At 48.8% G+C, this 12,885-nt stretch overlaps 1 protein-coding gene across 2 annotated transcripts in view; it reads left to right on the forward strand.

The window, feature by feature from the left end:
• Window positions 1-12,885, forward strand: part of ABCC8 (ATP binding cassette subfamily C member 8) — an 81,139-nt gene that overhangs the window by 25,834 nt on the left and 42,420 nt on the right. For both annotated transcript variants that reach the window (XM_069555463.1, XM_069555464.1), the window contains exons 8-10: window positions 820-975; window positions 6,619-6,753; window positions 7,074-7,236. In XM_069555463.1, coding sequence (XP_069411564.1) covers window positions 820-975; window positions 6,619-6,753; window positions 7,074-7,236 — 454 coding nt within the window. The remainder of the gene's footprint in view (window positions 1-819; window positions 976-6,618; window positions 6,754-7,073; window positions 7,237-12,885) is intronic.

Below are 12,885 nucleotides of genomic sequence, written 5' to 3' on the forward strand. Positions count from 1 at the left end.
TACACAAAAGATGAATTAAGGGCTGGGAATCCACCTTACAACAGAATGCACAATAGAATTTCCTTCAAGAGCAGACATCCCCAGGTCATGAAGACAGAAATGCATTTTTCCTTGTTTCAGGACACATAGCCTGAAAATTGCCATCTTTCTGGGAGGCACAATTGCTCTGCACATAGAGCTTTTAGGTTCAGAGCTCATGGGAAGCCATTACCGTGGCAGTTCCTCATGTGCCCTGGAGAGACAGAACAAGGTCCTCGGGCGTGGCTGGACTCGAGATAGTGCTGGGCTGATCGACATACACATTTGTCTCACATAAGACCTTCCCAGGCTGAACCCTTGTGTTTATTTTAAGGCTCAATTAAGACAGGATTTAGCTCCAGAGCAAACCCCTTTCCCCATTGGAGAAACCACATTAAAACAGATGGCTGCCACCTTTCATCATTTTTATGGCTCTCAAGTATGTTCTCCACTGGCCTCCAGTAAATCAAGAATACAACTGGGCATGAAAATCTGCTTTTAAGATTTAAAAGCCAGTTAAGTCCTGTCTCCAAGGGAAAGGTCTTGCTTGCTGGGGATTCCTCATGGGAATGCTGCCTCTCTGACTTGCTTGGACTGTAGTCAAAGCCCTTTACCTCTCTGAGCCTTAGCTTCTCCACTTATAAAACTGGAACAGTCTCACGGTGCCCTTTACAGGGCTGCTCTGGGGCTCCATGGGGGGATGCCTGAAAAGCCCCTGGCACTTTAGAGACACCTGGCATCTGGAGAGGTGATTAGGGGGTTGGTGATGACAAATGTGAAACACCCTACTCTCATTTCCAGACCAAGATTTACAATAAAATTATGCACCTGTCCACCTCCAACCTATCCATGGGGGAAATGACAGCCGGGCAGATCTGTAACCTGGTAGCCATCGACACCAACCAGCTCATGTGGTTTTTCTTCTTGTGCCCAAACCTCTGGGCCATGCCAGTACAGGTAAGCGATATGTGCTTTGTTGGGAGTTGGGAGACACAAAATTGGAGTCTGCTGGTGCATGCCCGGTGGCTAAGAGCCTGCCATTCCATTCCATGTTTGCCTATACCTTTCACCTCCTTGGGATCTGCATGGGTGTATCCATGTATCCTGGGTGTCTACACTGCCTCACACTCTCCAAGGGGTCTAGGTGTCTCTCTTGATAATCAAAGAAGGCAATGGTTACTAAGACTTTAAAAGTGCAGCCAACCTTAAAAAAAAAAAAACTGAAGGATAATCATGTGTAGAGCACTTTCACATTAAAGTTGTGTTATAGCAAAGTACTTACTTACATTGAAAAGTGTTCATGATGTGTTTTTAAGTGTGTTTTAGTCATGTATCTAAAAGCATGATGTGTTTTTAGTATTCACAGTGTGCTTCCTGCTAAATTGGAATACACATATGTATGCGTTTGCACAGATCCACACAGGAAAAAAAGAACTAAAGGGCCTTGTGGGGGCTTACAAATGATTTTTTAAAGAAATGAATTCTTTTTATTTTTTTCACTTAAATTTATTTATTTTTTATTTTGCAATATTGTATTGGTTTTGCCATACATCAACATGAATCCGCCACAGGTATACACGTGTTCCCCATCCTGAACCCCCCTTCCACCTCCCTCCCCGTACCATCCCTCTGGGTCATCTCAGTGCACCAGCCTCAAGCATCCAGTATCATGCATCGAACCTGGACTGGCGATTCATTTCATATATGATATTATACATGTTTCAATGCCATTCTCCCAAATTCTTTGTAAAATCTTATTTATTTTTAGCTGTGCTGAGTCTTTGTTGCTGAGCGGGCTTTTCTCTAGTTGCGGTGAGTGAGGCCTACTGTTCACTGCATTGCACAGGCTTCTTATTCTGATGGCTTCTCTTGTGGGCTATCGTAGTTGTGGCGTGAGGGTTTGGTGGTTGCAGCTCCCCGGGCCTAGAGCGCAGGCTCAATAGTTGTGGTGCACGGGCTTAGTTGCTCCACAGCACGTGGGATCTTCCCAGATCAGTGATTGAACCCATGTCTCCTACATTGGCAGGTGTGTTCTTTATCACTGAGACACCAGGGAAGCCCTGCAAATTTTTAATTTATTCATTTATAAATTCTCCAATAAGCCTGTTTTAATTTTGGAAATCTTAAACATGGCATTTTCTAAAGCGAGACAACTTTTGAGATTGGCTCTGCAGGAGGCGCACTCTCCTCCAATAGAATGAGTCCTTGGCGTGATTTACTGACTCCTGGCCTCATCTGCTCCTTCTCCCATCCTGAGCTCTTCCACCACAGAGTCTGTGACCCCTGTCCTGTGCCTGGGGGTGAATCTTCATTCTGGCGCTCAGGTCAAAAGCCAAAATCCCAGATCCATTCCCAGAGAGTCTGCAGGCCCCCTGGGTTCAAGACACATAACCTATCCTGAACCTTAGTTTCTTCATCTGCGAAAAAGGGGACAATTCCTACTCTCTGGAGTTGCTCTGATGATTCAGTTAGATAATGTAAGCAAAGCAGCAAGCAGGGAGCCCGACATAGAGTGTTGTTTAGTCGCTCACTCATGTCCAGCTCCTTTGCAACCCCATGGACTGTAGCTCGCCAGGCTCCTATCTGTGGAATTTCCCAGGCAAGAATATTAGCATGGGTTGCTGTTTCTTTCTCCAGGGAATCTTCCTGACCCAGGGATCGAACCCACGTCTCCTGCTTAGCAGGTGGATTCTTTATCACTGAGCCACCTGGGAAACTCAAAGTTTTCATTTAAGAGACACTAAAGGAAAATAGAAGAGGCTTGTATAGGGAGGCAGCTAGACAAGACTGGAAGAAGTGTGTTAGTCACTCAGTCATGTGACCCCATGGACTCTATCCCACCAGGCTCCTCTGTCCATGGAATTCTCCAGGCAAGAATACTGGAGTGGGTTGCCATTTCCTTCTAGACAAGATTGGATGTAGGGCAGAAAATCTGATGGTCCTTTTTATGGTAACAGGCTTATATGCTATCCCCCACTTACTCATTCCCAGACCCCTGTGCACCCTCTGCTCTGCTAAGATTTACAATTTTGTCTCTTCTCATTTTACTTGTTTTCCCTTGAACAGCTCATTTCAGGAGATTTTGTCCACTGCTACAAACTGCTACAAACTGCTACAAACCTGTTACTATTAGTAATAGTTTTTATTGCATATGGACCATTGCTAACAATACTAATACTAACTAACAGCTAATAACCCCTGTGCCTGGCCTGTCCAGCCTCTCTCACTTGTGTAACTAACCCTCACAACATAGTGGGAGGAAAGTTAGGTAGGAATCTTTACCTCCACTGATTACTTGCTGCTGCTGCTGCTGTTTAGTTGCATCAGGCGTGTCCGACTCTGTGTGACCCTATGGACTGTAGCCTGGCAGGCTTCACTGTCCATGGAGGAGTGGGTTGCCATGTCCTTCCTCCTCCAGGGGATCGTCCCAATCCAGGGATTGAACCCAAGTCTCCTGCATTGCAGGCAGAGTCTTTACTGTTGAGCCACCAAGGAAGGCCCCACTGATTACTTATCTATACTTATTTATCATGAAGTATCATTTGATTTTCTAGGTTTTTTACATTTATTATCTAACATTTATTTATTCATTTGGCTGCACTGGGTCTTAATTGCGGCACATGGGATCTTCAGTATTCATTGTAGCATGCAAACCCTTAGTTACAACCTATGGGCTGTAGTCCCCAAACCAGAGATAAAACCCAGGCCCCCTGCATTTATCTTAGCCACCAGACCACCAAGGAAGACCTTGATTTTTTTTTTTAATTCCTCAAAGACTGTACCTTTGCACTTAGAGCTTTGACCAGCCCTCCAGACCCAGTATTACCACCAGAACTAATATAATCCCTTCAACCAGCTCAGGATTCCATATGCAGCCTGGTTATCCACAGGGCACACGAGGCTTTTGATGGTGTTGAAGAGAGCTCAGGAGCCCCATTCCTTCATCCCCAAAGGCTCTCCCTGATTGGAATCTTTTTTTGATTACATATGCCTTTTAAATATCACTTTCATTGAGATATCATTCACCCATTTAAAGTGCACAGTTCAGTGGGTTTTAGCATGTTCACAGAATTATGCAACATCATCATAATTTTAGAACACTTTCATTACCCCAAAAAAGAAACCCATACCCATTGGATGAGTCACTCTTCATGCTTGCCCCCAGCTCTACACCGTCACTGATCTACGTATACTTCTTTTATATAATTTTTATTGGTGTATAGTTGATGTACAATGTTGTGTTAGTTTCAAGCATACAGCAAAGTGAATCAGTTATATGTACACCTATATCCACGCTTTTTTAGATTCTTTTCCCATATAGGTCATTACTTTTGAAAACGTAATGAAACTTCTCCTCAGAAAAACGAAAGTCCATTCACATGTTTTGCCTACAATTTCGGGGGCTTTGTGGGCCCCCTGAAGCTTATGGACAACTATGTTAAGGAACTTGCCCATAGTGGGGACCTCTGTGCCACCTCATTGCATGAGCATTGGAAACCCGGAGAGGGCAAGGGCCTTACCTTGGGCAACCCAGCAAGCTGGTAGCAACACCATACCCAGGTATATCCTTTCTATGGTTCCCTAGTGACAGGGTTCCCATGAGGCTTGTTTGTTTATTTTAATAAGGAGGATCAGCCACCTTTTCTCCAGCTGTATGCCAGGTATTATATATGTGCTTATCATATATGCTCATTTAATCTTCACAACCTGGAGAAGGGCCTGGTAACCCACTCCAGAATTCTTGCCTGGAGAATCCCGTGGACAGAGCAGCCTGGAGAGCTTCAGTCCATAGGGTTACAAGGAGTCGGACGTGACTAAAGTGACTTAGCATGCAATCTTCCCAACAGTTCTGCTAAGTGGGCAGTTAAAATCACCACTTTAAAAATGAAGAAGCTGAGACTCAAGATTTCACAGCCAGTAAGTGCTGGGACTGCATTCAAACTCAGGGCTCCCGACTCTTGGACTGTGATCGCCCCACTACTACACGAGATTGCTCTCCTGGCCTGTGGCTAGGAGATAAAATAGTCTTTTTATTCCCCACACTCACTTTGCGCACTCCAAATTCCTGATTTCTGGTGTGTTCTTCCACGTGGTCCATTCAGACCCCTGCAGAAGAACAGAGCAGACAGAGGGTCTGGGGAGCATGACATGGGGTGGGCGAAGTATGAGGATGAGCCCGGCGGCAGCAGTGGTCACATCCCCAGCAGCTGCCAGCCTTGGAGGTGGTGGTGGGTACAGATACCTACACCCAGCTGGGGCCCTGGGAGTGCTCTGGGAGTGCCCTAAGAGCTTTTGTGGTGTCCATCTTTAACCCAAGCTGCTGAACGACACCCTGATTGCCTCCAAATGAGGATGCCAAGGATAATTTTCCAGAATGATGTTGGAAGTGGGTTCTAGCAAGAGTAGGAATGTTCCCTAATGTGCTCCTCTGCCCGCCTGTGCCAGCACTTAACATCAGTTAAACACTGGGAGGTAGGTGGTGAAGGGGTCATTTACTAGCCCCTAAGAACCTGCTAATGGAGGAGGCTTTCTGTAATTAATAGATATTACAGGATCAGCCACCCACTCCTCTGTCCTTGAGATGGTGCAGGAGCTTTGTGCCAATTTGATGAGGGCTCAGGCAGTGCAGGGCCAACCTAACCTTTTTTTTTCTTTTTAATTAAGGAAGACAGCACATCTGTTCTTCTAGAATAAGCCCTGAATTTAGAAGTGTCTGCCTTTGAAGGCAACCTGCGAAATTGTCATCTTGAGGCTTTGGGGGCTGGCAAGAGTAATTTACACTTCTCATCCATATTCAGAAGCCGGCTGTCACTTACATAAAGCGAGAAGCAGAATGAATTCTCTTTTTAGAGAATACCTACCAGATTCATTAAAGATTAAAGACAGCAGGAACATTAGACTAAAAAGTAAACTCTCAGACCCTGGACTGGTCTTGTCGGGCATGGATGCAGTTCTTTTCCCCTTTCCTCAGGTATCACTTTTTTCCAATAGCATGAAATATCAACTTGATAAGCAGCAAACTGCACAAAAGGTACCGTCACTCTTTGTGCAGCCTCAGCTCTGAGACGGACTTGCATCTGGAAGGTAGACCTGGAGAGAGTGAACGCCTCAGTCAAGCTTATAGATAAATGTAGTTAGTTGCCAGTCCAGAGACTCTCTGATTGTGTGCGAACCCATCATATTAATCCCTCCTTCTGAAATCACACTGTCACACCTCCTCTTCTTTCTCCCAGGAAACTTTGGAAGGCTGGACACCAAGGCATGTCCCACTTTAGGGTAGTGGGGTTGGGGAGGGTGGAGTGCAGACTTTGTCAGTACCCCCTGGCAGGGGCTTCCCTGGTGACTCAGTGATAAAGAATCTGCCTGTCAGTGTAGGAGATGCAGGTTCCATCCCTGGGTTGGGAAGAGTCTCTAGAGAAGGAAATGGCACCCCACTCCAGTATTCTTGCCTGGAAAATTCCATGGACAAGGGAGCTTGGCGGGCTACGGTCCACGGGGTCGCAAAGAGTCAGACATGACTTAGTGACTGAATAACAGCAACATGACCTGGCAGGGCAGCCCTCAGGTCAAAGGGAACTCATCTCCATGACCCTCCCTCAGATCATCGTGGGTGTGATTCTCCTTTACTATATCCTCGGGATCAGTGCCTTAATTGGAGCGGCTGTCATCATCGTGCTGGCCCCTGTCCAGTACTTCGTGGCCACCAAGCTCTCCCAGGCCCAGCGGAGCACGCTGGTAAGTATCCACAGTGTGCATGTGGCCGCCTCCCCATCCTTCCTCCACTCGTCTCCCCTCGTGTTGGTGGGTCTCCTCACTCTTCCCCCGCGTGCCGCCAAACAGCCCCTCACACATCCACACTGTGACTGGCCTTAAGCAGGTCACGTCAGCTGTCCAGACTTCAGTTTCTTTGTGAAATAGGGTTCATGCAGGGACATTCCTGTGGGGACAGAAGCGGGGCATCGTCTGTAAGACGGCGAGGGCATTGACTCAGCTCCTTCCTCTTGGGTGGGATGGGGGCAAAGGAAACCCTCCTCTGACTTGGGGACTTCTGGCAGGAGTACTCCAATGAGAGGCTGAAGCAGACCAACGAGATGCTCCGTGGCATCAAGCTGCTCAAGCTGTATGCCTGGGAGAACATCTTCCGCACGCGGGTCGAGATGACCCGCAAGAAGGAGATGACCAGCCTCAGGGCCTTTGCCGTCTGCACCTCCGTCTCCAGTGAGTACCCTCCGCCTCTGCCAACCAGCCAGCACTGTGTGCTGCTGCCTACATGCCAGGATAGGGTGTCAGGGCTGGAAGAGGAAGTAGGGGTGCAGAAGCAGGAGACTTTGGGACCATCCCATCCAGGGATGATCAAACTGTCTCTTAGAGCTGCCAGAAAGCAGTGTTCTCAGCCATTGATCCAGCAACTGTATTGATAGCCTGCCACGTGCAGGACACTGGGCTGGCCCTCAAGATACAGTGATGAGAAAGACAGATGTGGTCTTTGATGTCTTACTAAGCTGATATGTTATTGAGAGGCATCAATAAGTGAATAAATAACAGCAGTTTTGAATTCTTCCAAGTGTGAGGACTTTTTTTCAATAAGTCAGGCTGAACTGCCACTGCCCTAAGGGAGCTACAAGGAAGCTTTTGTCTCCCTGGAGCCATAGGAGTGAGAAGTTTTCTCTTTAAAGAACAAAAGCTCAAACTTGAGGTACTTACAGGTATAGGGACTGAATTTACATTAGCCAAGTGGTTTGGGAAGCCCAAATCCAGAAAATAGAGAAAAAAACCCAAAACGCATAAAACTGTTATGGTCCCAGAAGATAGACATATTAAAACCATTTTCCAGAGAACATAGGACTCCAGTGGCAAACATTCCTGTTAAATAATGAGTTAATAATAAAGAAATTAAAATCCACCAGAAAAGATGTACCATCAGAGTGAAAGTCAGCAAATGCAAAAAATAGAATTAGTTCTGCAGTACTTAGAGATGATAGAATAGTTTGAAAGAGATAATAAAATATATGTGTTAAAATAACTAAAGAGCTAAAGGAGGGCACAAGGCAAAACAGTGACAAGAAAGACAAAAGAACTTCTCAAAATTAGAAATTCACTTATTGAATTCAGATGGTCCCTTGTCAGAGTGAGCATATAGAGGTCAGGCAGTGGATGGAGTCCTGGCCTAAGTTTATCTCCACAGTTGGTCTGGTAGCTCCACGGACTCACCTCTTTGCAGTTACTGCCCAAGTACATAATCAGGATGTAGATACTTAGCAGCTAGAAGACCCCATACTGATTCCCTGATCTGCCCAGTTTAAGAGCCATTTTGGTAGGAAGGGCTGAGGGGAAGCCCCCAAAGAAAAAATTATAAGGGCAAGAACTCAGTGTACAGGTTAAATGAATTCACATAACTGAAGAGGGGATTTGTGAATAAAGATATATCTGTGGAAATTACACAGAATGTGGCAGGGATAAGTAAATGGGAAATGTTTTTGCAAGTTGGGAGAACCATTTTACAGATGGGAAATTGAGGCCCAGAGTGGGTATCTCCCTGAGGTCACTTCTGAGGTTAATAGCATGGCTCAGACTAGATTCTCTGGAATCTCTGAGACTCTCAGAGCTGAGCACCTAAATGAGGTGAAGAAAACTTAGGACACAATGGAACACCGTTTTCAGGCTGTGGTCTCTGAATGGAAGAGAAGCAACCTAGAATGGGCTTTGATGGGAATGGGAAACAAAGAAAGAAATTAGGAGAGAGAGACACTACCACCCCCTCCGCCAGCTGAAGCTGGTTCTTTTGGTGTGCCAGGAAGAGACATATGTGTGGGCATGCCAGCAGTGGGCAGCAGTGGAGGGTGCACTGTGTTTCCCAGAGAGGCACGGGGGAATGAGATGGGATTCGGGTCATCTGTGTGTTCCTGGCAGTCCACTGCCTAGAGAGAGGGTCTGGCGGGGCAAAGTGGCCTGCATTCAACCTGAAGGTTCTCACAGGGCAGGGCTTGCACTGACACCTCCTTGTGTCCGCCCAGACAGCACAGGACGGATGGTACCCTGGTCCATGCAGCAGTGACCAGGCCATCCACCATCATGGCACCAGCCATGGCATCTTTCTGCAGGAAATCCTAAGAGCTGATTTTCACAGAATGGAGAGATGAGCATGGCAGGCTTCCTGGACTCCTCACGAGACACTCCAGGTTCCTCTGCCATGACCCCGTGGCCTCCTCCTGGACTGAGCACTTGATCAGTTCAGTTCATTTGCTCAGTCATGTCCAACTCTTTGTAACCCCATGGACTGCAGCCCTCTAGGCTTCCCTGTCCATCACCAGCTCCCGGAGCTTACTCAAACTCATGTCCATCGAGTCAGTGATGCCATCTAGCCATCTCATCCTCTGTCGTCCCCTTCTCTTCCCGCCTTCAATCTTTCCCAACATCAGGGTCTTTTCAAATGAGTCAGTTCTTCTCATCAGGTGGCCAGAGTATTGGAGTTTCAGCTTCATCATCAGTCCTTCCAATGAATATTCAGGACTGATTTCCTTTAGGATGGACTGGTTGGATCTCCTTGCAGTCCAAGGGACTCTTGTGAGCACTTGATAGAACAGGAGAAATTGGGAAGAAGCCTCTGGAGAGCTCAGGGAAACCAGTGTCCACAACCCCAGGCCTTCTTCAGCCTGTCTATCAGCTCTGCCTACCCCTGGGCCTGGCCATGGTAACAGTAACCCACACTGTGTTCTGCTCCATGAGTTACAGACACCTGGCTTCCAGACACCCCATCGGGAGGAACAGCTGTTGAGGCAGAGGAGGGCTTCTCCCTCCAACAAGAATGTGGCAGGGTGGAGTGGGGCAGGCTCACTGTTGCTACAGTGGGAGAGAGAGAAGGGAAGCAGTAAGGAAACTGGGGGCACCAAGTCCCCAAGATTCCCGGCAGCAAGGTAGAGGCAGCCTCGTACTGTATAGACAGGGGCATGTGGGAGCTCCTTTGCATCTAGGAAATGTATGCTAATTTCCTGTGATCTGAACTGCATCATGCTGGGACATGGCTTCCTATGTAAACAGCATTATAAGATGCCTAGGTTTCCGGGCTAGCCCAATGAAGCCTGTCTAATAAATGCTCTTTGTCCTATGGGCCCCCTCAGGGCTTGGGGCAGGAGGACCTAGGGCAAGGAGACTGCTTATTGTCCAGAGCTGAGATGACTCTGGAAGGAATCAGGGGCTCTGGAGCTATGCAGGGGTCTGCCCAGGGCCCCTAGCCTGTCCAGTACTTGGTGACTTAGAAAGATAAACAGAGCAGCCGAGGCTGGTCCATGGGAGAAGGCAGAGAGGGGGACAGGAAAAGCCCTCGGAGAGAGAGAGCTTGGAAAGCCAAGTGCTGCTCGCTGGGTGCTCATCCTTCCTGGGATGGGTTTCTCTGTGTTGGTTGATGGTGGGATGGGGAGAGACAGGTTAGGGGCCCTGCCAGGCTGCAGTTATTGGCTTTGAGTGTGTTTTCATTTACGTCCTCCTGGACTTCCTGCCTTCTGCTCTCTGTCACCTGGAATTAGGACACAGGTGATTAGGCTTGAGGTAATGGGGCATCTTTCATTCTTGCTTCTGGCACCAACCATGGGGTCCTGGTGCCGCAACGGAGCCCTGGAGTCACATTTCCTGATGGGGCCCATCGGTGGTGCTGCCTGCTGGGTTTTCAGTCTGGTCATCGTACACCAGGCAGTCAGACTGTCAGGCAGACAAGGTTACCTCTGACACTCTATCTGATGGTCTCAATGTCAGCATCACTGAGATCTTCTGTGTGTGGAGCCCTGAGCTGGTGCAGGGCAGGTCAGCACAGGGGGGTGACAAGGAAATGAGTACCGTTTCCCTGCTATCAAAATCCAGAATGGGTATTTCCTCTTGAAGAAAAACAGGTGTGAGTTACTCAGATGGCACTGAGCGAGCCCTGCCCTGTGTTAAGCACCCAAGAGGCCAAAAGATGTGCTCTTCTCACGGAGTTTATACTCTGCTGAGAAGTCAGGGCTCACGTACATGAGACAGTGTGGCTGGGAGTTCTCAACCACAGGAGCTGCTCTGCACTGGCTGCTCAGCGAGCCTGACTGCACTAACCCTCACAACTCCGTGAGTTGTGTGCCCCTGTTGTCCCATTTTACAGCAGGAAAGACTGAGGCTCAGGAAAGTGAAAGGACTCTCTGAGGTCCTCAGCCAATAAATGGCAGAGAATAGAGAAGAAGGAAGCCCATGTGGACAGGGAGTGCACACAAAGCTTCATGTAGGAGGAGGTTTGGCTGCAGCTGGCACAGGCCAGTTTTTAGTAAGTAGAAGACCAAGTGAGGAAAAGCGGGGGTGAGTGCTGTGCCCACTCCTCTTAGAAGTCAGTCCCACCCTTGTTTTCTTGCAGTACCCACATAGCTCTAGGTGTCCAGTCCACCCATGAATTGGAGAACAAGCTCTGCAGAGGTGACAGAGGGTCCCAGGCCCTAACCATCATCCAGCTGACATGCTGCTCATTCATTCTGTCCTTTGTGCAGCTCTCATTCCAGAGCCTTCTCTCTCTTCCAGACTCTACTGAGGCCCTGGGCATTAGAGAGGAGCTGCCTGGCCTTTGCCCTCCGCGTCTTGTGGGAGACCATGACATGAACACGGGCCATGCCTGTGGTCAGTTCTAAATCCCCCGGGTTTGCTTTCATGGTGCTCTCCTGGCCCTGGCCTCGTTTATTTCGTTCCCATATCTAACAGATACTGACTGAGCACCTACTATGTGTCAGGGCCTGGAGGATGCCAGGTGGTGAGAAGGAGTACCAGTCCCTGCTGCAGGCTGCTAACAGTGTAGCAGGGAAGCCAGATGTGCAGCTGTGCCAGGAGTGACAGGAGCAGAAAGGGGAATCCATCGGAATGGCACCCAACCTAGTCTTAGGGGTGGTGCGTGTCAAGGAAGGCTTGCAGTAGGTGAAACCCACTGCTGATGCCCAAAGAATCGTATGTGAGCCGAGTAAGGGAAGAATGTTCCAGGCCCAAAGGCTGAAAAGTGAAAAGGATGACGGTGTGTTCAAGACTGAAATACACTGCCGTGAGCAAAGACCACAGGGCCAGATAGGGCTGCATCTTGTGCGCCGGGTTTCCTCCTGAGGCAGGGAGGCGTTGAAGGAGCTTAAACGAAAGGGGTTTGCTGTCTTTTCCAGTGTCTGTGGTCAGGGGCCTTCCCTCTTCCCACACTCAGGTGGTTCACGTTGGATAAATGTGACTGGCCTCATACTGTGTGCTGAAAAACAAAAAACCACCCCCGCCAAACCCAGCTCTGCCACTCACGGAGCACCCAGCACCTGCCCCTCCTGGAAACCCAGGGCCTGGCTATTCTTGGCAAGCCGTAAGCTCCCTCTTTCCCCCTGGGTGGAGGCCCCAGACAGCCCGTGTCTGGAGACAAGGTGACCTCCAGACTTCCGCAGCTTCTCAGGACTTCTTCAGCATCTGCTTTTCCTCTGCCAGCTGGTGCAGCCCCAGTGGGCTGCTGATGCATATCCTGGCCTGCCTGGGGAGGGGGGTGCTGGGTGGCCGGGGCGGGGGGGGGGGGGGGGGGGGGAGCGGTGTCCGGGGAGCTGGAGGCAGGACTCAGCTGGCTGTGAGCCTCCCGCCTCCCTTCCACCACCTCCAGCGCCGGACACACCGTGAACCTGCTTTCCTTCCCTCTCTTGTCTTCAGACTGGCTATCAGACTGAATAGCGCTCTTCCAGGTGCAGCCTGCTTCACTGTGAGCCGGCAGCTTCTCCCCTGGCCCTGGGGAGGGGGAGGGGGTGAACTTAACCAGAGGCACAAATGGCTCACTGTGACTCCCCGACGCGTGGCTTCTGAAATATTTATCAGTGCTTTGGAGATGAAAAGCTCCTGTTGTTACATTGT

The sequence above is a fragment of the Ovis canadensis genome, chromosome 15 (assembly GCF_042477335.2).
Source record: "Ovis canadensis isolate MfBH-ARS-UI-01 breed Bighorn chromosome 15, ARS-UI_OviCan_v2, whole genome shotgun sequence".
NCBI lineage: Eukaryota > Metazoa > Chordata > Mammalia > Artiodactyla > Bovidae > Ovis > Ovis canadensis.